The sequence below is a fragment of the Amphibalanus amphitrite genome, unplaced genomic scaffold, assembly GCF_019059575.1.
Source record: "Amphibalanus amphitrite isolate SeventyFive unplaced genomic scaffold, NRLGWU_Aamphi_draft 000512F_arrow, whole genome shotgun sequence".
Lineage (NCBI taxonomy): Eukaryota > Metazoa > Arthropoda > Thecostraca > Balanomorpha > Balanidae > Amphibalanus > Amphibalanus amphitrite.
In genome coordinates this window covers 328170-354018 of record NW_024882006.1, presented here as the reverse complement: position 1 = coordinate 354018, position 25849 = coordinate 328170, and the positions used below count along the sequence as shown (strand labels likewise).

General features: G+C 48.6%; 1 protein-coding gene across 1 annotated transcript; it reads left to right on the top strand.

The window, feature by feature from the left end:
* The first annotated feature begins 8065 nt into the window (after positions 1 to 8065).
* LOC122393036 (homeobox protein zampogna-like) lies at positions 8066 to 17990 on the top strand. Its single transcript, XM_043388596.1, has 3 exons — positions 8066 to 8323; positions 12329 to 12537; positions 16487 to 17990. Exons 1-3 carry the CDS (start codon positions 8128 to 8130, stop codon positions 16916 to 16918), a joined length of 837 nt encoding a protein of 278 aa, XP_043244531.1. The 5' UTR covers positions 8066 to 8127; the 3' UTR covers positions 16919 to 17990.
* Positions 17991 to 25849: the final 7859 nt, after the last annotated feature.

Here is a 25849-nt window from a genome sequence, read left to right as displayed (position 1 = left end):
TTTTTCCTTTTTTCGAAAAAAGGAAAAACGGAAAAGCATTTATGACATTTATAAACACATACCGATAATCTACCCTAGAAAGTTTTAGCCCGATATCTTTAAAAACAGCCCCCTACGTATTACCTATAGTCAAAATATAGATCAATTTTTCAGTACGTTTTGACATCTTACACCAATATAAATAGCACCATCGTGTTCTTGAGCTCAAACTGCATCCAATATACCTATGTCTTTTTTTTTAAATAAACCTCAAAAATTGACCTTTTGACCTGAGGCTGAAAGTGACCTGATCTCGGCTATATTCAGCTGAAAATTGCCTGAAATGACACAGACGACGTTGAAATGGATCATAAAACATGTGTAACGTGACCGGCACATGACATAAAATTTCCGTGACCTAGGATGGCCTGGCCTTGACTTGAAAAATTCGAACTTCGAAGATCAACGGTAGCCTCACGGTGACAGTTGGGGCATTCCACGATAGATCGTACCAGGCCCGTCACCCTCATCTCTCAGATTTTAATGAAAATCGGTCCTAGGAGTAATCATAGGCCCCAAAGACGCCTGGCAAAATATCAGGCTTCTCAGATCAAAATTTTTTGAGTTATACTGCATTACATTTTTTTAACTTCGGTATGTAACGGTGAGTTTGATGGCCTATAACTCAAGAACGGGTTAAGCAACCAACAAAAAGTAAACAACATTAAGCTTGCGATGAATCAAAAATTAATATTACCATTTAAAAATTCCAAAGAAAAAATTTCATTTTTGAGCAAATACCTTAATCTTTTTTCATTTGCCTCTAATGACCTTTGGGACCAAAATTTTTCACATTTTTATTTTTTCAAAATAAACTTCATGTCATTGTAAATCGACATGCAAAAAATTAGAAAGGTGTTCTTTCTATAAATTCCTCATTTTCCCGCAAACAAAATGGGTTTCGGAGGGGTTGATACGACCCCAGCACGCCGTTTCGCTTCTAATAGAGCTAGAGCCTCGCGGAAAAAGCGAGCGTGTGTGCCGTTACAAGTCGCAGCGATTGGTACCCGATTTTAAGGTCTCAGTTAACCGGTAGCGTCTGAGGTCAGGTCACGTGACTGAAGTTACGGGCTCGGTTTTTAGTAAATAACTTCGCAAAAAAATGGCCGCAGAGCCGCGATCTTGGCATCATTGTGTTCGCCTAGCTCAGGTGCACCGAATGGTATACTTCTTGCTAGGGTGAGGTCAACTTAAGTAGTTGACCTCGGGTCAAGGTCAGGTCAGAGCCCTTCAGGTCACGAAGCTGGGCAAAGGGTATCATATGGCATATCATTCGATTCGGAAGGTCTTCCCGAGTCCATTGGTGGCTTTCCCGACTCTCTAGCTCCATTTGATCGGGAGTTATTGACGAAAAACTCGTACGACCCTAGTGACGTCATAAATGACGTCACGCAAGGTTAACAATGCAAAAGTAAAGCATTGGACTTTGCAAGGAGTGCATGAAATCACGATACCATGTACGTGGGATAGTTTTAGATCATTCTCGGCGCCAAAATAACAGTTTTTATATTTCCCCATTGATTTACAACAGTGATGTCACGTGACCGACCTGACCTCATGTAACCTTGAAAAATCCCCAGATATACAAGTTGTGAGACCTCTGGAGGACACCATGTATTCGTCCTGTAACTTTCATCTCGGACAGCTATGGTCATTGGCGTCCAAAACAATGTCAGAACCAAACAGCCTTTTTCACCCTCGCGCTTATAGGAAAGAGGGTTGGATGAACCCTCTTTTCGCTTTTTTCAGATGACTCAGACTTAAATGGAAATTTCAGTAACCCGTGATGTCACTAGGCAGCTTTACCACGCCATTTGTAAGCTCCCCTCCCGAAATCAATATTCGAAACCGTTATCGTGACGTAAAATAAGCACATTTATAGAAAGAACACCTTCCTAATTTTTTGCATACTTCTTAACAATGAGCCAAATATTTTTTTTTAAAGAAATAAAAATTCAAAAAAATTTGGTCCTAAAGTCCAAAAATACAAATGAAAGAAAACTCGATATGTCATATATCAAAAATAGGGTATTTTTGGAAATTTCAAAAATACATATTAATCTCTGTTTCATTGCAAGTTCAATGTTATATAACATTTGGCATTTGAATAACACTATGCAACAGTCATTTTGTTCCTGAGTAACGACCGATTTTTTTGGACTCATTGGGTCCCATTATAACCGAAATGGGCATTTTTTTTATCTGAAAATGCTTTTCCGGTTTTCAGAGACGATTTTCGATTTTTGGCCCCGAAATTCGGTTTTTGGCCCACTGTGTCCGGTGTAATTGAGTAATCGACTCGCGGTAACTTTCATCGCCCTTCCTATGCCACAAGCTTTCGAATGATATCCGGTTTTGCAAATTTGCGTGTAAAAATAACGTCATAAATCTATGTTAAAGTAAGAAAATATTGAAATTTTGTAAAAATTTGACTTTTTTCGATTTCATTTCAAAATAGAGAAAAAAACTAAAGGCCCTATCCAAATTCTGAGCCCAGTTCCTTGAAGAGCATTCAATTTCCGTTCGGAAGGTACTATTTTAGTGCATTTTATCGGTTTACTGTGGCGTCCAGATTGAGTCACTTGAAAAACGGGCCCCCAACAGATCAAGATTCTGAGCGACAGGACTGCTCAAAAGTAAGTTCCTGCGTGTGACCCGAGGTCACAAGGGGTCAACAAAATGACCTCAGTTGACCCCTCGTTGATCCTATGGCGTTAACATACGTTATCAGGTTAATGCTATGTGATATGACTTAGGATATGTGTTTAGGTTAACTCAATCTGGACGCCACAGGAATCCGATAAAATGCACTAAAAAAGGTACCTTCCGAACGGAAATTGAATGCTCTTCAAGGAACTGGGCTCAGAATTTGGATGGGGCCTTTAGTTTTTCCTCTATTTTGAAATGAAATCGAAAAAATGTCAAATTTTTACAAAATTTCAACATTTTCTTACTTTAACATAGATTTATGACGTTATTTTTGCACGCAAATATGCAAAACCAGATATCATTCGAAAGCTTGTGGCATAGGAAAGGCGATGAAAGTTACCGCGAGTCGATTACTCATTTACATCGGACACGCTGGGCCAAAAACCGAATTTCGGGGCCAAAAATCGAAAATCGTCTCTGAAAACCGGAAAAGCATTTTCAGATCAAAACTAATGCCCATTTCGGTTATAATAGGACCCAATGAATAAGAAAAATTCGGTCGCTTTCCAGGAACAGAAAATTTTTCATTTTTTGTTGCATAGTGTAATCCGTCTTAGAGTTAGGTACAGCCCGCCAAACTTAGCGCTGCAAAGCAAGATCAAAAAAATGTTATACACCATAACTCAAAAAATACTTGTCTGATAAGCCTGAAATTTTTACAGGTGGATTCAGAGCCCCTGATTACCCCTGAGACCAATTCTTGTCAAATTCCGAGAGATGAGGGTGTCAAATTGGAAAAAAAGTGGTACGATCTATCGTGGAATGCCCCAGTTACCAAGGAAGTGTGCAAAAAAATGAGCCCAATCAGACTTGTTAGCGCGTGGCCATAGCCTTAATTGTGAACAAGCCAAAATGCTGATAATTTTTATTTTTACCTGACCTGTGTCGTCATCAGTGGCCATAGCCATAAGCCATAAGCGTTTATTAGAATTCTTCCACGTGGTGGCTAATACGAATTCGGTCGAGTGGTTTACAGAAAAAGCACAAATGCCCAAATTTAAACGATCCTTAATCAAATATACATGATTAAACGTGCTGTACAAGTTGCGTGTAAAAGACTGGGAATATATCTAAAAGCGACATGGACGACACGTTTGAAACACTAAAATATAACAGCGTTTTAAAATACAACCAAATGCATCATCATCTTGCGCCTATCCCCCTAGTGCCTAATGTGTGCGGCTTGCGCTCCACGCCGACACGGCCCTTTAAGCGAACTCCCGCTGGGTTTTCATGGGAACTCCATTGGCCTCGAGGTCAATGAAATTAGGCTTCGTTCGACAGTTTTTCTAGGGGTATCAGACGCCGTTTCAATTTTGATGATCGGCCCAGTAGTTTCGGAGATAGCAGAGGGCTCTGTAGAGCCCCCCCCCCCCCGTCAAGTCAGCCGCGGCATGGAAAATGCCCCATGCATGCGCGGGTTAAACGAACGGACGCTTAATTCAGACATATAAACTTTAACAGGAACGAGCAAATAAAATGGAACACGTGGGTGCACTCTCACACTATGTATGTAAGAATGCTTATTTTACCGTCCAGCTTATGTGCCAATTGTTCAAATAATGCGTCAAGGTATCGCTCAAATGTTCATGGATGAGGTTTATTATGCCCAAAGCTCTGGTTCGATCAACAAGAGTGGGAAGGTAAGAAGGTAGTGGAAGAGCGAGCCTGTTCTCCGGAAGCCAAACAAGGAGAGCATTTTGGTCAGAAGAAGATGACTAGAGCACTAAGATTTCACGTGACATTTTGGTCGTTGCATGATATCGTAACCGAATGCTTGTTTGCAAGCTACCTGAGCTGCGGTGTCACTAAGTGCCATCCTAGAGAACCTACCAGCTAATACACCTTTTTGCGTTGTTCGATGGCCAATCGTCATAACCACTTCGGCATCAGTTTGGACAAGCGTCATTCAGCATAACCCATCGGCGATGTGCATCACTGTTTGACGGTCGGCAAAACAGGCTGGACTCCATTTAACTATTCTGCATAACTCATTGTCCTTGGGCGGAATGTTCGTCACGGGCAAAACACTTTGTCAGATTGTGATAATGCTTCAACATTTCACAAAATGGTTAATCGATGTGCAAAATTCATCGGTACTGTGCGTAAACAATGACTGTTGATGTAAAACTTTCGTCAATGATCAAAATGTCAATGAGGTAGTGCTTATCTAGTCATATTAGATGTTAAACGTTTATCACACATTCATGGATGAGGCTTGCGACATGTTCCAGCGCAATTTGCATTAATTGGCCTCTGACCAATTAACTAATCAACCATTAGATTCCGAAAAAGGCAGTAGGTATACGATAGCTACGAGGAGACTGCCGATGCAATATCGAGTAGAATGTAGACGGTCGAACGTCAGACTCCTAAGCGTTTCGATGTAAACTACGAAGCCGGCCGTCATCATCGCGTCACTGTCCGAGCGATGTCATGGGACGACGCCTCGGGCGGCCGCGCCGGTCGGACTCGCGGGGAACGGCTGACAGATGGCGAGCCGGGCCCGGCCGGCCCACCGCCCAACACCTTTGTTTGAGGCGGGGTGGACTTATCAAACGCTCTGTTGTTGCCTGTTCATTGTTCAACCAGTCGATATCGTGTCAGCTACGTCCATGTGCATTGTACCTATGGCGCTCATGAACAGCTACCGATTCTTATGTGAATAAATGACCTACGAGTTTCGCCACCTATGCCCAAGGGCGGCGCCACCGTGGGGGCAGTGGGGGCAGACTGCCCCCACTGGCAGGAGGCCGTGGGGGCAAGACTATGTTTTTGCCCCCACAAAATTTGGCTGATGTTGAAAAGGGAACAGAAGACCGGTGCAACATTCATGATAGGCGGTTAATAACATAATAGTACGCCTGTTTTTAACCGTCCCCGTATCAAGTGCATCAGCAAAACGTTCGTTCTCGGACCGTCTGTCGCATATCTCCTACTCCCACTCATTCTTCTACTCTTTTTCATTTGCACCAGAAGGCTGCCCTCGAGCTTGACCTCGAGGAGGTTGAGAGGCAGCTTGTCAAAAGTCGGCCAGAGAAGAGATCTTTTGGGAAACCTTAGACTGAGACTGAGCTCAGGAAGGTATGACAAAATGTGATGGGTATGTATATCCGGGTTATCTGGAAATGTGTGTGGGTCGCCCTAATGGAGCTTATTCTGGTATCAATCGTGTGTGAGAGAATCGCACATACATATACATACGTACTACGGGAAAAAAGAGAACTAGGTACGTACCTACTAACTATTGTTTGGAGGAATACACCATTTTACATCTCAACGAACAACATAACGTTTTCACAGGTTTGTGTCTCGCAATCTAGTTTTATAGTTTTATTTGCTCGCGACCTTTTAACCCGGCCGGGCCCGGGGGTAATCCCAACCACCGCAGCCCGGGGGTAGCCCCCCTCCCCCCACCTGTCTAACTCCGTAAATAAGGCAGCTACGTAAACAAAAATGGTACCAAATGAAAGATATCTACGAGAAGATTCTTGAAGCCCCTAAACCTTTTGACCTCAGGTAAATTTTTAAGGCCAGAAGTCAATGTCAAAGGCAAAAACCGGCACTTTTGTATAGTGGTCTCAAAGTACGTGTTCCAGACAGGGTTGTGCTTGACTCATGAGTCGAGTCAGAAATTTGACTCAACTCTGACTCAAATGAGTCAGATTTGAGTCGAGTCGGATAAAATGTTGAGCTGTTGAGTTGAGTCAGAGTTGAGTCGGACAAAAATATTAAGGCGTTGAGTTGAGTCAGAGTTGAGTCAGTAAAATAACTTTTGACATTGAGATGAGTCAAACATGTAGGATCATGATTCAGCTGACTCAACTTTCCATAAACTATAAGTACATATAAGCTTTTCATCCCCCCCCCCCGCTTAACAACTTAGCCCTGGCTCTGCTGCCGTATTTTTTTCACCCCCCCCCCCCCCCCGCGCTCAACAACTTTATTATCTGAGTCAATTTTGAGTCAAGTAACTTGTCAACAAAAAATTTGAGTCAAGTTTGAGTCGACTCATATTTTCATCGAGCCGCTTATTTTTGGCAGGTGGTTGAAGTTCACGTCTGTGGCGCCGAAGTTTGCCTAGAGAAATCGGCCCTGAGACGTTATCAAGGAGACTATGTCCAATTTTTTTGCTTCAAAAAATGTTAAATTAATGGGTGATAAGGTACAGCAAATTTTGGCTTTCTATCCCTAAGCGTTCGTGAGGTATCTCAAATATTCGCCAGGGGGAGGCGAAAAACGCCCCCCCCCCCCCCCTCTCTTCCGCGCGGGCCCGCGGGGGTTAATGGTTCAGCTCAATACGTATGCATGAAACCTGAAACCATAATAGTTTTGAATAGCAACATCTAGGGGCAAGGTGCTCATGGATTTTGCAGATCGGCGTATCAGACAACAGTCGGGTCACCTCAATCTTGCCCCCACTGGCGAAAATTCGTGGCGCCGCCACTGCCTATGCCTCGCACTGCACTGTATAAACGCGGTCATATTTATACTTGTCTGTAAAGGGGCGATCTGTTTTTAGTTTTGACGAAATGTTATTATGAATGCCGAAATTAGCATGGTGATGTTTTGGCGAACGACGAAGGGCTGTTACTGAATGACGAAGCATTTATCCAAATCGTCAAAGGTTTTGCCGGAATTCAATCAGTTATGGCGAATAGCGAATGTTTTACCAACTGACGAACTGTGGAGTGGGATCAGCATTCCGGTTTGCCCATATGCTGAAGGTTTTGCCGGAATGCCTCTCACTGGCGCCACCTATGTGCTGATCGGACGAATGGGTTTTGCTGATAGGCCATCGAACAACGCAAAAAGGTGTAGAAGCCAATGATGCGACCTTCATGAGGTTTTTGGATGGCGTTGAGCGCTTAAATGGCGTTGAACAGAAAATGGCTTTATAAGCCCATGTGCATTATTCTATGCTTGACACACCTCATCCTGCGGTAGGCAGCTATTGTCACTGATAACCGACAGAAGCGTCGTTCCAAATATCATCCAAACGATCTACATCCGCCGGCTCGCGGTGGAGCTGTTGACGGCTAAATCCGGCGGGTGAGTCCCCCACCGGCGCCGGTCGCTCCGTCACAGCGTCGCGGATAAATGGTCGACGCAGTGAGCAGTGACAAATTGGTCATTAAGCCGTGCGTTAAACACACGGGTCGGCTGCAAAACACTCCTCCTCCGCCCGCGCCGCGCGGCCGCTCCGCTCAGACCGGGCTCTGATTGGGCGCCGCTCAGCTAGGCCCCGCCCCCGGCGGCCGCTCGGGCGACAAATGAGCTGCTGAGCGGCGGCGGCGGCCGCCCAAGGACCGGCTCAGTAGCGCCCGAGGGGGTCTGTCGGCAGCCGCTGTCCGCCGCCGCCGCGACGAGCTCGTGACCATGCTGGCCGTGACGGAGGCGGAGACAGCGCCGGCGCTGCCGCCGCCCTTCTCCGTGGAGAGCATCCTGGGCAGGCGGCCGGAGCGGGCCGGCACGCAGCCTCCGACCCGGGCCGGAGCCGAGCGGCCCGGCGCCGCCGCCGCCGCCGCTGACGACACCATCGATGTCGACATCGACACGGAGGACACCGAGACCGGTGAGACGGGACACCAGAGTCTGACACGTTCCCAATAGTTCCCTGTAGGAACATCAGTTCCCGGGGGTCAGCCGCGCTAAACGTGACAATGATCCGAGTGTTGGATTAGATCTGTGATCTTAGTGGATCTCAAATTTAACGTTAAGATTTATGGTTCTATTGGATCCAGTTTTGAAAAACTAGCCCGGATGTATGATCTCGTGAAATTTGTCGACCGAGCAAGGACAAGAATCTTGTCTGAATCTATCATCTGTATGGATCCCACAATATGCAGCCTGTGAAACCTGATATCTTGTTTTTGACATGATGCGTTTTAATGTTTATTAGCGTCACAAAACTGTGAATTGAGGACTGCTCTTAAATTGCATCCCTGAAACAGAACCGTTGAAACCTGCAACACATGTACAGCCCACCGCTAAAGTAATGTAGGGTTTTACCAATCTCAACGGTTGGCTTTGACTGGCGATTGTTTAATGCGGAGCGATCGAAAAGAAGATGTCAATAGCTGAAATTGGAGCTGCAAGGGTGACGATACATATAAGCTACATTCAAAATTTCATTGTAGTCTGGCTAATCGTTCCTAAGCTTCAGAAGCAGAACATACCCGTGACTGAAACCCCATGTTACTTCTGCTGTGGACTGTACCTATCTTCAAACAGTACTCACGAATTATTTCGACGAAACCTAGACTCAAATTTGGAATCCCAAGAGATTTCAACAAAATAAAAGACGTCCATGATTCCATCGGATGCAAGATCGAAATCCGTGGGATCAGACATAATACCCATATCCTCGGGTCTTTTCATTGCTTATATCTGGTGAACAGATTGTAATTTGTAACGTGCCACGCAGTGCTTCAAGTCTAAAGATCACATAGAAGCAGAACATTCCCATCTGAAAACACACTGTATAATGCATATATCTAGGACCAATTTCACACTGTGACCAGCAGATAATTCCACTAAGATCCTACATTCGTTTCGTACATTTACAACGGTGTTTGAGTTTACCACGCGCAGTAGAATGGTTCCAAGAACTACGTCCAGTGTGGGGGGGGGGTGAATGCCCCCCCCCCCTCCTTTGATCTCAGCTCTTATCGAGGCCAAAAAGACGAAATTTGGAGACGTGGATGGGGTGATGGGAAACTCGGCTTGCGTGTTAATTTCATGATGCTACGTCAATATCTTCCAGAACAAATGAGGTGAAACGGGATCACTTTGCCAGATGAGGGTCTATTTTGTGTTTACACGCCCATACCTCGAAAAGTCAACAAACGATTTTCTCATTTATTTCACTATACGACGGCACATTTATTTTTTAGCAATAATTGCCAATCTAGTTAATTCAGCTATAATAATGGCAATTAGAACTCTGCTAAGGGTAAGATATCTTCCGGTTGAGGCGGGTTGCAGCCGCCGCGGGAAGCTTCAGTCACAATTTTGTGTTTACATACTCGTAAGTCAAAATGTTCCCGGCTGTTCTTCGTGTTTCTTTCACCATAAGATTGCCTGCACGCTACTCAGTCTTCACAAAGATCTTGACGCGAATCGAGCAACAGAAGCGGTAAGCAGCGCAATGCAAAGGCGGAACCGTCCGGCGCCGGCAGCGAGAATCGGCCACCGCTCCGGCGTGATTTTTTACTTAACACCCTTGTAAATTGTAACTAAAGAAAAATGAGGACTGATTTACTTATTGCTTGCAAGGAAAGGTGTGCGATGTCATTTAAGGCGGGTGGTGACAATTTGACGTAAATAGAATGATTATGGCGTGAGATATTAGCGAAAAACAGGAAGGTGGGCCAAATTTGCCCCGCCCCCTATCCTACTGCGCGTGTAAAATGATGGATCTCGATACGGAATCATGCACAAAAGTGGCGACAGAAACGGTCTCTACAAAAGGGCTCTGTATGTACAGCCCGCTCCCATTTTTCTGCAATATCTTTAAAGCAATTAAAGGTGTCGTCACGAAACGCTCAGTTCCTTCACATACATTAATTAAACACATTGTGTTTACAGAAGAAAAAAACTCTTAGCTACCATAGGTCGGCCGGATATTAAGCTAACACCAATTGGTTTGCATGGGAAGACACAAGATACTCAGTGCTATCAAACGTCTATCCAGGGAACAATTTTGACACAACACATAAAATAACAATTATCTTTTTTAATTTTGAGCTATTAAATTAAAGCTTTTCAAAAACAAAATGGAACATTTATGATAGAACACATAACGACAACATAGTCTAGAAAGTTTTAGCCGTATATCGTCACAAATGGCAAAATTATCCAGCTTTTACATCCTACCGCAGTAAATTGGGTAATTTAAGTGCAATTTTTAGTACGTTATAGACATCCTAAACCAATACAAATAGGCTTATTGTGTTCCTAACCTCAAACAGTATCTGACAGGGACGTTTTTTGTTGACAAATTTCAACTATAAAACATGACCTTTTTTACCTGACCGTGGCCTTGGCATCGCTATAATTAGCTGAAAGTAGCTTAAGACGACAAAGGCGACACTATTTTCTAATTTTATAGCCAAAATGATATGTTACATAACCTATACAAACTTGGAAATTTCCCATTTGTGGCCTATGCTAAACCAGCCATGAACTGAAAATACCGCGTACAAACTCGATAACCACAGGCTATCTTCAGCACACATTTGTGTAAACCAAATATGGGCTCGATGTGTTTGTGAAGTATTTGGCGGCGACCAGAGACCGAACTGTGAGCATGTCCAAATATTGCTAGTCTTCACTTTGACCGGACCTGTGACGTCATCGGTGACCTTGAAAGAAGGCCTCGGACGAAAGTTTCTCCAATCTTATCAAACGTCGTTTGAATTTTGACAATCAGACCAGTAGTTTCGGGGATAGGAGCACCCTCCCGTAGAGGGGGAGGGGGGCTCTGTAGTCTCTGTAGAGCCCCCCCCCCCCAGTCAATCGCGTTATGGGATATACCTGGTTAATGCGCTGGTTTATTTAGATATATTTTTGACATGGCTGATACTGGTAACTACACTTTCATTAGTTTGAACTCTTCATTATTTATATCGTAGTTCTTATCTTAAAACAAAAGGTGAACTGCCAATGTCGTTGACATCATCGTTGGCAATGCTGGTGACTCATCATGGCATGTGTAAATGCAAGTGCACAATCAGTCCAAAGTTGGTCCCGCTCAAATAGAGTATTCTGGTAGCGGAGTTCCACTACGAATGAGAATCAATCAGAAAACAATGCACCTCTGCACTGACCTGTTACTGGTTACTGATTAACCAGCCTAACCACCAAACACTGACCACTGACAATCCCCCTCCGCTGACCGCTGACCAGCGATCAGTGGCCAGTCAATGATCGCCACCAGCCCCACTATCTGGTATCACAAACACTATCAGACCCGGATGCTGCCACCGGAGCCCGCGGCACAACAGACATTCCGCGGGGCTGCCAGGTCAGCACAACACTGACCGGCGGCCGGCGGCGGCGGCCGGCAGGCACCCGGCGACCGATACCGCGCCGCACCGCGTCCGACCGTCTGTTTGGGGCCTCGTCAGCACTCTGTGGCCGACACAACCTCACGCTATCAGTGGCCACGTGAGCCGGCCGACACGGCGCTAAGTGGCCGTGGAGGAGGCCTTGTGGCGAGGCAGGTCGCGTGCCGCCCACCGGCGACCGGCCACCGGCGCGGCGAGGACAGGACAGGCTGGGGCAACAAACGAGGCGACCGAGGCCACAGGAGCTTTTGGCATGTAAAACTAGAGCCTTTCAGGGGAAGGATTTTTAAAAGAAATATTGGGGATGCTGATAAACTAACTTTATAGGCTCAGAGATCGTCTGCTACCTCCAGTGGTTGTGCAAGAATTGAATATCCAATTCCATGTCCCAGTGCAACAGATGAGTTACTTGCCTAGGACAACAAAGTAAACAGCCCAAATAGCACACGCTCGTTTGTTGCTGGTGTGGTACTGATCACAATTGATGACGCCAGGTGCTGTTCCGGCAGGTCTGTCGACAGGTCTGGACGCTGTCGGCGAGGGGGACGCCGTGGAGGGAGACGAGGGTGCCGGGGAGCGTCCCAGGAAGAAGCGCTCGCGAGCCGCCTTCTCACACGCCCAGGTGTACGAGCTGGAGCGGCGCTTCTCCCACCAGAAGTACTTGTCGGGCCCGGAGCGCGCCGACATGGCGCAGGCGCTCAAACTCACCGAAACTCAGGTGAGCTGGCGAGACTCATTGAGTGTAAGGGTGAGCTAGCGAGACTCATAAGGAGTAAGGGGGGCTGGCGAGAGTCATAGAGACTCAGGTAAGCTGGTGAGACTCATAGAGGGCAAGGTGAGCTGGCGAGACTTATAGAGAGCAAGGTGAGCTTGCGAGACTCATTGAGTGTAAGGGTGAGCTGGCGAGACTCATTGAGAGCAAGGTGAGCTGGCGAGACTCTTCTCAGAGAGCACGGTTTGCTGGCGAGACTCATAGAGAGCAAGGTGAGCTGGCGAGACTCATAGAGAGCAAGGTGAGCTGGCGAAACTCGTAGAGAGTAAGGTGAGCTAATGGGATTAATGGAGAGTAAGGTGTGCTGTGAAACTCACTAAAACTCAGGTGTACTGGTGGACTGATCGATACTCAGATGAGCTGGTGAGTCAGGCATCACAACTCGCTTCCTATATATTATTTTTTTATCTTTGTCATTTTTCTTTCTCGGTTACATTTCCACTTCTTATCTAACTTTAAAGGGACTATCCCACCTTCTAAAATGTTGTTAAAACCAGTTAAATTGTGCCCGACTTTATAGATTGGATGACCAGGAACACGGTTCTGGCATTTATTTTTCATTAAACATCTTAGGCTTCACATATTCCAAACAAACACAAACTTTCCTTTCAAATATGTGACGTCACAGCCCAAAATTACCTCCTTTCCCAGGCCACATTACTGTCAAAAAGCTGATTCTTTTTACTCTGTAGGCACCACAACAAAGTTCAGACCAAGTTTTAAGCGATTTTTTAACGAACAAACCCATTTAAATCAGAATGACTAAACGAGGTGACGTCACACTAACGGTCGCTCCGTGTTGAAGATAGGGCCTTACACAAGGCCCATTTTCAAATGAAGGGAACGAATTTCTTCAACACCAAGAGGCCGCGGGGGTTGCAACCTAGATAGATAGTGGTTTCTGAACCTCGCCGCAAACTTGGCTATCTCAACTCAAACCCCATGTTAAAGGTGGGGTAGTCCCTTTAACCCGGCCGGGCCCGGGGGTAATCCCAACCACCGCAGCCCGGGGGGGCGTTTTTCGCCCCCCTGTCTAACTCCGTAAATAAGGGAGCTACGGAAACAAAAGCGATACCAAACGAAAGGTCCTTACGAGACAATTCTAAAGCACCTAAAATTTTTGACCTCAGGTCAATTTTCAAGGTCAGAGGTCAAGGTCAAAGGCAAAAACCGGCACATGTGTAGTGATCTCAAAGTAAGCCTTCTAGAGGATGGCAGGATGCATCAAACCGGCAAAATTGGGTATCAAACGAAAGAAGAGAATCTGAGGATTTCGAATATGTGCTCCAAATTAAAGGTCAAGGTCAAGGTCACGCTCACAATTGACCTCAAACTTTGCACTTTTTCGTACATCTTGCGTGCTAACTTCCAAGACGTTTTGAAATGTTTGGAGGCTTATCAGTTCCCTATTTGTGGTTCATCTTACGATACAAGGCTGCTCAAAGGTCAAGGTCACAAGAGTATCCTTGCTAGAGGCTATTTCACTAATTCAAGCTAGTAATAATAAATAAGACAATTTTGCCATCCGGAAGCTCTAAATGAAGGCTTAGAGGAAAATGGATGCCAGATTCGTGATCAGCGGGTACAAGTCCATTATAAACGACCTTTCATGTGTCAAGGTCAACCAAAGGTCATTCGAGGTCACATGAGGTCAACATAAAATTTGACCTTTTCCAAACAAAATATATATCATTCGACGCGGCTTGACACGGCGAATGCGATGGTACCACTGCCGTAGCTCTAGGACCATTTTTGTCGAAGTTATTTGCGAAAAACTAAAACCACATTTCGGGGTCGTTGACCTGACCTCTGACCTCAGGTCACCAAAACTATTTTTCTATTTTTCTCTAGGTCAAACGCTACACAACCGTGCTCGTAATTTGTCTTTATCTCTAAAACTCTATTTTTAGCAGCTATTTGAAGTTCGCGTCTGTGACGCCGAAGTTTGCCTTGCAGGGGTCTAGAAAAATCGACCTTGTGACGTCATCAAGGGGGCTAGGTCAAAAATTTTTACTTCAGAAGATGTCAAATTGATGGGAGAAAAGGTACTGAAAGTTTCGCTTTCCTATCCCTAAGCGTTCGGGAGCTATCGCAAATATTCGCCAGGGAGGGCGAAAAACGCCCCCCCCCCCCCCCGGGCCCGCGAGGGTTAAGTAAAAGAATACAAAAGATGCACTGCAATATTTATCAGTGTACATATATTACGCATGATACTAGTCGTTCAATCACGGCAAAGTTTCCTCGTAGGTATACATAGATCAACCGTATATTAGATCACCAATCAACACTTTACTTTAAAACACAAAGGTGGGCTTTAACTTCATTCCCCTACGCCTTCAATTTGTTGCGTAACTCTGGTGAATATCTCGAGATTAGTGTCATAACCGGCAGCAATTGCATTACCATTGAAAATCAAGAGACGCTTTAAGCGATTTCTTTATTTAAAGCAGACCACAGACATAGAGCCAATAAAAGCGAAGATCTAAAGCATTCCTTGCTTCTGAGAAGAGTGTGAAGTATAAAGGTCTTACAGTCATTGCCCGGCATCATTAGCAATCCATGTAAATGATACTCTTATCTCTGTGCCAGTTCACCCGTGCCACAGGAAACAAATCATGAATACCTGTGGATCAAAGTGCCCTTGTCGAGCACAGAGGGTCATTAATAACGGTCGATGAAGCCGATCATTGTGGCCGACCGGAAGCGGTGTGTCGGGGAAATGGCCGTCACCTGCCGCGGCCTGACGCTGCCCGGTCTAGGTCAGTTGAGCTCATTGGCAGCTGTAGCCTCCGGTGACCCACCGCCGGATTAATCTGGTGAAAGGGCGCCCCGATTCGGCTCAGCGGCGCAGCCTGAACTGAGGATCAGACAGATAGAGTTATTGTGCAGCGACTTTTCGATACTTCATGTATTTATGGTGCAATCGGCGTGTTTATTTTGTCAGGCAAAAGGCAAAACCTATGTCAAGTCTGCAGTTCTCCCCATTTTCGTGTAAGGCATGAAATTCGGAAGAGAAATAATGCCGATCTTTATTGTGTTATTTGGTTTTACTCCATATCCAGGTCGGTTTCGGTCATATGCACTTCCTTGAATCTCTTCCTGTGCTGTTCACCTGAATGGGTATTGAGCTGTATCACAACAGATCACTGAAGGGCGCAATCGATCAATCATTTACATCATCTGACGCGGGTCAGTGTTTGTAGCACAGTGTTTATTCAGTGCAGTGTAAATGACTCCAGCACACGCACGGAGCAGTAGAAGGGCCGCTCGGACAATTACCAATGGAAGGCGCGGCAGTGTCTCCGGCGACTCCGGTCAACACTCGGCGTCCAGACCGTGTTTGATTTCAGCCGATTTTGTGCGGGTAAACACACTATACAGCCCCTCTCAACGAATGAATCGCGTCCTGAAGCGCCGTATGACGAAAAAGTCAATTTAGCTGTCGTAATATTTGATCGATCCCGGGCGAAGAAAACAACACCAGGCACTCAGCCATATTGGGCAAAGCGAACAGGTACATGAGAGGTCCAGCACTGGACGAGCCTCTCCTTTCTGTCTTGTACTTATCACTTTCTATCGGTTTTCCATGTTCAGAGCTACTGCGTTTGTCCATCTGGTAATGTTCATTCCCTTTTTGATAGAAAATTATGCATATTCGACTTAAGATTGCATACGTTAAAGTAATTACCCAGGCAGTTCAGGCAATTTAATCCTACCTATTTATTCACTTTTGCGTTTTAGGAATTAATTGATTTGTTTGCTAATTACCTATCACAAAATCCTTCAAATATGCCTGGGTTCTATGAACCGTCAGCACGTAGAATTTTGTTCTACGCGCAATGACAAAACTAAAGGAGGATTGTTTGCGGACTAAAAACGTTCCGTTCCGTTTCAGATAAAGATCTGGTTCCAAAATCGGCGCTACAAGACGAAGCGGAAGCAGCTGCAGCAGGAGCTGAGCTCTCAGGCGGCGCGCAAGGTGGCCGTGCGCGTGCTGATGCGTGACGACCAGCTCGTGTACGAGCCGGAGCCGGCCGCCGCTGCCGCTGCCGCTGCGGCCGCGGCGGCCGCGGCGCGCTGCCGGCCGTCGGTGCTGTTCCCGCCGCTCTCGCTGCCCAGCTTCCCGGGCTTCTACTACCCGTACCTGTACAGCCAGCTGGGGCCGCACCTGCTGCCGGCCGCCGCCGCCATGAACGTCTACAGCAGCCTGCTGGGCGAGCGGCGCGGCCCGCCCGGCCCGCCCGCGCCGCCCCCGCCCCCGCCCGAGCTCACGGCCGACGAGCCCGCCGCCGCCGTCCGAAAATCGTCCGGCAGCGAGCCCGAGTGAAGAGACGCCGCCGTGAGACACGGCAGTGCGATACCTACGAGAATGAGCGAGGGCAGAAGGGTGGGTACAGGCTGAATAAGAAGGGTAAGACTACTTTTAAAAGGGACACGATTTCATCCGAGCTTGTTGTTATCTGGCCAACAGAGTGGATGAGTACGGGAGCGGAAAAGCTTACTTTATAATGTTTACTTGTCATCTTTATAAGTTTATTCACCCTGTTTCGAATATGTTATTTGAGGGTTATGGATTTTATCAAAGCTGACGAGGTGATTCCTATGTGCCCGACGGAAACCCACACAATAAACTTGACTTTCAACAGGCATTAATTTCATTAACTAGGTATATTCCCTGGTCAGACACATTTGATCGGTTAAAAAATCATTGGCACTGTGTCCATGTCTGCATATAAATGCGTGCGTTAAGTTCTTACCTGAGGAGAGATGTACTGTTTTTGGGACAGTGTTGACACGAGTAGAGATAGCGAAGGCTCGCCCGCATGTCCATGAGGGGCTGCTTGACTACGTGGACATATGCTTGTGTTGTTGTAGCATTCATGCTTCACCCATAGCTGATGGCTATGTTGTTTCACGCTACGAGACATTTTCTGTGTTCGTTGTGCGGTTTAAAGCTCGTCGCTACTTCCTTTACATATCACTTTCGTCGCTGGCTTTTAGTATAATAGCACACTATACATTTTTGGGAGAGCAATGCTTTACATCATTCATTCCTTATGTAAAGAGAGCGATTCTATCTTCTGTCCCTACGCTGTGATGGTTGAGTCATAATGGCTAATTAACGATAGTGTGATTCGTTCTGTCACAATTGTTGCCCAGGTGAGCTAGCTAGATTATTGGCAGAGTATCGGCGGTGTCTAAGGGCAGCGAATCTCACGAATTCGGTCTGGTATGCTATGCCAGGTGCGCCGTGTCAGGTGCACTCTGGAAAACCGTGTATATGGCGTCGCCCAACTTCTGCGGCTGGCCGGAGCTTGGCCTTTGTTATGTTGTGATGACTGTGAAATGTATATGTATTGCACCCGGGGTATCAAGCACAAATATATGTTAATGTAACACCACAGGCTCTTCAAACGTTTCGCTGTATTTCTGTAACCCCTCTACCACAAGTCGATTTATCCATTAAGGTCTTAACTGGCACCACATACCTACTTTGCCTCCATGAGATAGTGCTCTGAGTCCAGGCGAAAAAAAAAACAACAAAGTAGCAGTCGTTCAGCAGTGACGTCGCAATACGTTGAACAATCATCATCATCGGAAAACCGAGACAGGGCACAAAGGAAACTCAAAGCTATCATCGTCCCCTAATCTTATTATATTCTTTCTTACCTAAAAGAAAAATTAATTTTAAAAAAAATATAAAAACGCCGAAAACCATTCCACCATTTCGGCGTTATCGTTGCGTCTTCCAATCAGCACCTGCCACTCGACACCTGTCTTTTGCCGGCTCCGAATGTTTCTATCGCTGTCCGCATCTGCATAAAGAGCGGCCCTTCCGCGCCGGAGAGCGCTCGTCGCCCGTTTCCGGCGCGCCGGCGGCAATCGCGGCTCGTTTGGTGCGCGCCCGCCCGGCCGGCTGCGTGCGTCCAATTTGCAGTCGGTTTTATACAAATCATTGGGTGCCGATTGGGCGAGTCGTGCCGCCCTCGTTAGGGGCCATTGTCGGCGGCAAGGGTCATTCTAAACTGGCTGCCGGCCGTGAGGCGACTGCCGAGCGGCCGCCGCCCGCCGGACAGGGGGAGGACGACTCGGCCGAGAGACGAGACTCGAGAGGACGGATGGGAGTCGGACCAGAGGACGTATAGATGGACGTAGACCGAGAGGGTAAAGAAAAGAGGGCACTTGCATACGACCGGGATGAGAGGAAAACTAAGAGCGGGATTAGAGCACCGATAATATGAGGATAATAGGACCGAGAGGATGAGGATTGATGGAGGAATGAATAATGTCGAAGAGGATGAACAGATAGATGGGGCACGAGAGAAGCGTTGATGGATGGGATTTGGGAATGGTTTGGACTAGGATTGAAAAGGAACAGAGGAGGACAGGATTGAACGGATGCCAGCATATACGAATATGAGAGAGGAAGGAAGTTGCGTCTTTCTTGTAAGAAACTGTGGCAAGTTAAAAATTGATATTCTTCCTCCACTCCACAGTACAATTCAGTCCTCTTTTTGGCTGAGCTCCCTGTTATTTACGACGCCCAACAGTGCTAGATTGTCAATGAATATTTAGCACAGACCGAGCCGGGTCATTTTCACACCGATTAGACTAAACTGACACCTCGAACTTCGGAGCCAGTGCATGCTATTAATCTCTGTTGGTTTAGTTGAATTTCGATGCTCGTTTACGGCCCGTGGAGTCACGCAACTGTTCCGCCAATATTTGAAGTGTGAAGCTTGTCATTGCCGATGGGAGAACTAATAATTACTCACCGTCTAACTGGGGCGTGCTTAGGACAAAGGATTAATTCGACGCGTGTTCTGACTAATCACCGGTGATTTGGCCGGCGGCGGGATGTCCGTGGCGCGGCGGCCTCGGGGAGGTGCGCGGCGCGCCTGTGATCCTCGCTCGCAAGTCGCAGGTGTGAACACCCCGGAGTACACAGCGGGGCGTGTTTCGGCCGCTCGGCTGCCGTGATTATTTCAGCGCCCGGCCGGCTCGGTTGATGTTCGCTCCCGCCGTGTTGTGGCGGCACGGACTCTGTTTTGCCGGCTGTTGACACGGCTAGCCGACCCAAAGACGCGCTGCACCCCCTCCCCCCGGCCGCGCCTCCCCCTAATGTCAGTGGAAACAGACGCCGCTCCTGAAAGGAACTAAAGCATTTAAAAGTTGCTCAAAGCTCAATAAGTCAATAGAAGGGTTAGAAACGGAACGACAGTAGCGATAAGAAATGAGATCAATAGACACGAAAATGGTGAAGCACATGCCCCGAACCATCGTCGCTGAATGTGCAGTAGAAAACACTTCGCAGCTGTCAACAATGTTTCATTTATTAATTAATTTGATTAAGATGAATGGCGAAAAAGACGATTTATCGCTGACAGAGATAAAGAGGTAAGCAAAGTCTGGTGCTGAGTAGCATTCTGTTTTGAGTCGTAAGTCCAATAGGCGATCAAACATTGGAGATAGGAATAAATATTTCAGGTATGAAAGTAGGAGTAATTTGATGCGGTTGTAACAATTGTCAAATGCAAGGCAGCAATCAAAGCAAAGCAATACAATCATGCTGAACGTGAACAACACGCAGTAGCCTGTGGCTTGGACAAATGTCGACTTTTTCGGGGAAGACACAATATCTGCATTAGCTACACATTTCGGTAGCGCCTAACGCCATACAATCGTGTGCCGACCGCGGTGAACCTCGCGCCTCTCTCAGCCGTGACCGGACAGACAGACACGCCGTTCATCCCTCTCTCCCTCGGCGCGGTGTCGGGCGCCCCCGAGCCGTCAGTCCGTCAGACCGTACCCCGCAGCTCATTACCCACCGCCGGGCCGCTTAGCGTTTCCGCTCGAGCCGCAATGTGGCACGCGCTGCGAGAGCGCTCCGGGCGTCTGCGGTCGCCGGCTCCCGGCTCTGTACCCCTCTGATGGTAATGACAGGTTCGCGGCGCGGTGGCGGCCACCCCTCGCGTGACCCGGGGCCCGTCCCCGCCCCAGCGGCGCCCACCGAGGGACGTCTATCGGCGCCCCAAATTAGTCGGAATTAATGAAGCCTGACCCGCTTGTTATGCGTCACGCGCTCGGCAGCGGCTCGAGGGCCGGCAAATATTGAAACGTCGCTCCGCAGTGTCCATGAGCGGCCGCTGGCTGGTATCGGGGGAGAGGAGGCCGGTGTAGAGGCTGGAGACGAGACACCTGGACAGTACGACGGTGCGTTGTCGCCGGTAGCCGCAGGGGATGGGACCGGGGTCCCGGCGACGGGTCGCAGGAGTCGGAGTGGGTTCCTCGGCAGCCGTATCTACGGCCGGCGGATGTGGATGTTTGGTGGGCCGCTCGCGGTGCGCCGCCAGACGGCCGGCAGCCAACAGGCGGCCGCCGGCTTCCTCTCCGCTAATCGCCGCCAGCTGGGCGCTTGTTTAACTCTTCTTTCACCGTTAAAAGCCGATCGGCCATCAGGGGTTTATTAATTCGCCGTCGTCGTCGGCCGTCGTCGCCGGCGGCCGCTGACGGCGGCGGCGCTTCCATCTCCGGCGCAAATAAACGCCGTCGGCGGCGGCGGCGCGCGGCAGAGGCCTGTTTACAGGCCGGCCGACTGGCGGCGCCCGCCCCACCCTTTGTTGTCACTCCGCCTCCTACGAGGCGCAATTAAATCACTGATGTAAGCGTCGCTGTTTATTTGGCCAACAACCTTCGCCGCGTGAGTGCTAGTGGCCGGAAGCCTTGAGTCGAGCGTCGGGTTCGACGCGACGTTTACGGGCGCCGACTCGGGTGTCGGCGGCGGCGCGCGGGTGGTCTGTCGCAGCCGACGCGCCGCGCTGCCCTCTCGGCGTCGGCGCGCGGCGCGTGTGTGGCCCGCAGCGGGCCGGTGTTCACGGCCGGTCGGCGTGGAACATGTGCGCGCCGCTCCCGGCCTCAGCGGGGAGCCGGCCCACCAGATTTGTTTACGGCTGGTAGTCAATGGCGGATTGTTCTTCACTTGCAGCCGCCTCTGAGCGCCTCTGTCGCCGTTTGCTGATAATATCCAGACAGGCTCCACCGAGGTGAGAGCCATTTAGCTTTGTCAAACGCAAAAAGAAATGCGAGAATTGTCTTTCCGCCAAACAGTTAAGTTTACATTGGCGGAATTTATTGGCCAGGTGAAATTTATGGACGTTTGAGCGTCGCACTGTTGAATAACATCGGAGTTACGACTGACGAGCTGCTGCTGTGAGCTCGCCCGGCGTATACGTTCCTCGTTTTGACACGATAATTATGGCCGACCCACACGAATGGTTCCCTGTAGAGAGAAGGGAAAGTCCATACGAACGCTCCAGATATCAGATAAGACGCAGTAAATGAGAAAAAGTGACTTTGGGTAGTTATATGACAACGCGATTTAGAATGTGAAGCAAGCATGGGCCTTCACGAGACAAGGGCTGGTAAAACATCAGTTAGCTAGGCCATGGTATTGAAATAAAAGCGCATTCTGTCTAACAACCATGTAAATTCTTCTTTTATCTTATTTTGATAATTGGAATCGTTAAGCATGCTAAATTTGTTGTAAAGTTTTAGTTCCACCCCACTTTCGTTGTATGATGAATGAACTGGGCTGGCCGGGTTATCTCCCTCACCAGTGTGTGACACCTGACCCGGTGTCCAAACAGCCATCGCCGGGGGTCCCACAAGGGTCCGGCGGGGGTCCGACGGCCGTGGACGGGACCCCGCTGACAGCCAGCGCCGTGTGCGGTACGAGGTCAACCACCACCCGGACTCTGAGCATTGCTCTAAAGTCTAAGCACATCATTACGTGCTTTGTGATCAAAACGGCGTCGTCAGGTCGGATTGTGAGTGTATCTATGTGAATTAAATATATTCAATTGCATATACTTGCATCTACGACAGCGTACACATAAACAATCTGATTGAGGCTCTCAATGCGAAACGAGAATCGCTTTTTGCCAGCTTATGTTCGAGTACGTATGTACTTCTCACCTCTTGCCCTCTTCTGCTCATTCGTCACCACTCCGCTTCATTTCTACATCGCCTTCTGTAAGATGACCACTCTTTTGCAACTGCCGAGCGCCGTCTCCGTATCCGCCGATCAAAGGTGTGCCCCTGCGGCCCCTTACCGCGGCCGTGTAGCTGTCGGCGGCGGCGGCTGCTCGTTAGCGGGGCTGTCGGAGCGCAGGATGGGCTCCATTACTCTCTCCCCAGGTGACGACGGGCCGGCCGTACAGCTGGGCCTGCTCCCGTTTTTACCCACCGCGCGACATACACCGCCGGAGAGCCCCACTCGGCAATGGACTCGGCGGGTGCACAGAACGGCGCTCACTCCTCCGGGACATAGTCTGATCTGGGAGGATGTCGTATCCCTCAAAAATATCCCAAAACGATATCCCCACGAAAATGCATGATAGCCCTAAAAAGAAATACGTATTTGACCACCAGTCACCCCGGTGGCACTATTTCCACTGAGAACCCAGAGCGTCGTGTATCTGCCCGGCCGGCCGGCTCAGCCGCGCCGTGGCCCGGGGTCCCTGTGCCGGCGGTACGGGCCGTGTCACCGTCGCTCGTTCATCCTCTGCGGTCGTCCATCGGTCGGCAGCCCTCGGCGGCCGCCGCTGGCCCTCGTCTGTCCCCGGCGCCAGGTGGCGGGCAGGTCGGCGGCGGCTCCGATTTCGCCCCGGAGAGCCGCCGTCTGCTGGCTCGGCCCGGCCGCGCCGCCCTGATTCACCCCGCGGAGCGCGCCGCCACCGGTGTGGCCCCTCCTGAAACACTACACTAATCCAAACACAGCCCCGGCCCGCGCCGGGCCATTAATACTCGCCGAGTAAATAAAGTAGCCGCGGATCGCTCGAATAATTAATAATTGGCCGCTGGCTGGCAGAGGACAGATGTTTGCGGCTCGGTGAAGAGTCGTCCGGGCGCGGCGGTCGGCCGGGCCGGGACCCACCGCGGCGTGTCGCTCCCACGGCGCTGCTGCCGCGGCCCGGAGACGGGCGGGCGCCGCCGCACCCCAGCCGCCCCCTCCCCGGAGCCGAGCTCCGCCAGCTACCCGTCAGCGCCTATCGGCAGTAAGTGGAAAACAATACGGCAACTGGTCGTGACCATCATTAACACGCCGCAGGCAAATACAAACAGCTGCCCGCTATTCCTGGGCCATTGTTGGTTTTGCTCTCCGAACACACGGCGTGCAAAAACACGATCTGGACCGGCGGAATCCCAGGCAGTCTGCCGGCGCTGGCAGCCGTGCCGAGCGGGCTGCCGGGCCCGCCCCACCGGCACCGACACCTGGCCACCAGCTGAGCCGCCCACGGCGAGCCAATTAAATATTTGCGACCAAGTGGGCATGCAGCACACAGGTTATGATCCATTGGGTCAAGGCTGAGCAGACAGGATACACAAACAGTGCGCGGCAGGGTCCCACACCATTTGTCTCCGGCGGTACTGTGACACTGCCGGTACGGCGTCCTGCGCCACGGATATTCCCAATTCGTGTTCCGGTATCTTTACCCGTGATGCAATTTAGATATGCAGATAGAAGATAGGTATTAGGTACGACGGGGGTAAGGAAAGGGGCCAACGAGGTTAGTTGTGTTGTGGGAGTGTGAATGTAGCAGCTATAACAGCACTGTGATAAATGTGTGATTCTGTGCCCGGGGAAAAACTGTCAAGTTTGTAACAGCAACGGATGCAGCATTACTGGCTACTGCATCTGCTTCTGCCTGGGAAAAACTTGTAGGTTTTGTAGGAATCCTGATTGAATGAATCGTTCATCTTATTGTCGATCTATTAGAAGCCCTTTTTCGATGGTAAAAAATTAAATGCGTGTTCATCCCGCTTTTCACCTGAAACAACTTATATCATATTCAAAAAAGACGAGAAAGGAAGGCCTGTGCTAAAATGTAGGATAGACGAAATCGGCCCAGAAGCAACAAAATTACAGGTACCTAAATACAGGTACCTAAATTACAGGTACAGGTAGAAGCTGTTTAGAAACTCTTAAAAATGTCGATTTTCGTGTATGTGTTACCCCAAACTCCATGTTTTTAAGTTAATACTGCACAGTTCACGGTTCGAGCATCCGCAGTCATTTGTTGCTTACTTGCTTGCATCAACATAAGCAGCCAAACGGGTCTGGAGGTATCAGGTGGGGGGGGGCCAAATGTCCCCTCCCCCTCCCCTCCACCAGCCAGCATACTTCGCAGCAGGTACTGTGGATTACCAGTCGGTGCTAAATTATCGGTGCAGTGTACCATGGATGTCCTATACAGTCCTAACTAGAAATCGATGTCTGGCGAGGCTGTGCCTGTCGTGGCCTAAGGTTTGGCAAAATAACTGCCAAAATTCAAACTTTAAAATGGTCACACCGACGTGGACAACGAGTTTAGCAGAAAAGAATATTTTTTTAACGTCAGACTGAAACCTTTACCGAGCACTGGATGGTCTACTAGTAGATGTATATGAAGTAGTTACGGAGCGAGCGAAGCGAGCGTAGTCTTTCCTTAGATTAACGGAAATTTCTGAGTATGAGCGGCCGGCCGGCCGGCCGTCCGGCCGTGGTCACGCTTTTGCGAGGCTTATATCTCAGCAACCACTTGACCGATTTAAACGCGGTAATTTTTGTAGGGTAGCTTCATTCCTTCTACCAAGTATTGGACTATTCCCGATGCATGTGGGTGACCCCTTATGCACGTGCCACGTGCAAAACGAAGAGGTGTCAGTTTTTTAATTGTTGCAATATCTCGGTAACTAATTGGCCGATTGCGCTGAAAGTTGGCATATAGGTAGGCACCCACTAGGCACTGCATATACATGTGCCAGAGTTGGGGTGCTGCTGCACGTGCGCACGTGCAGGGGTCGTTTCCAGATCTCGGGAACGGCTGGACCGATTGCGCTCAAATTTGGTACACTGTTAGGGACCGGTTAGTAGGGTGCCGTGCACAAGTCAGTTGGGACCCATTTTGCACGTGCGCACGTGCAGGGTGCCGCTTCCAGATCTCGAGAACGGCTGGGCCGATTGTGCCCAAATTTGGCACATCGCTAGAGACCAGTTAGTAGGGTGCCGTGCACAAGTCAGTTGGAGGTACCCCCTCGCAATTTCGCACGTGCAAGGCCCACCCTCTCGCTCGCTCCGTTAGTCGCCCCCAAAGGCGTTATACTGGTAGTATGCGTAGTAGATGATGTAGTAGGATAGTAGATGAGCGATCAGTGGGCAATAAAAAGTTAACGCTCGCTCGGTGGTGTCATTTCTCTCTTATTTTTTCACCTAAGC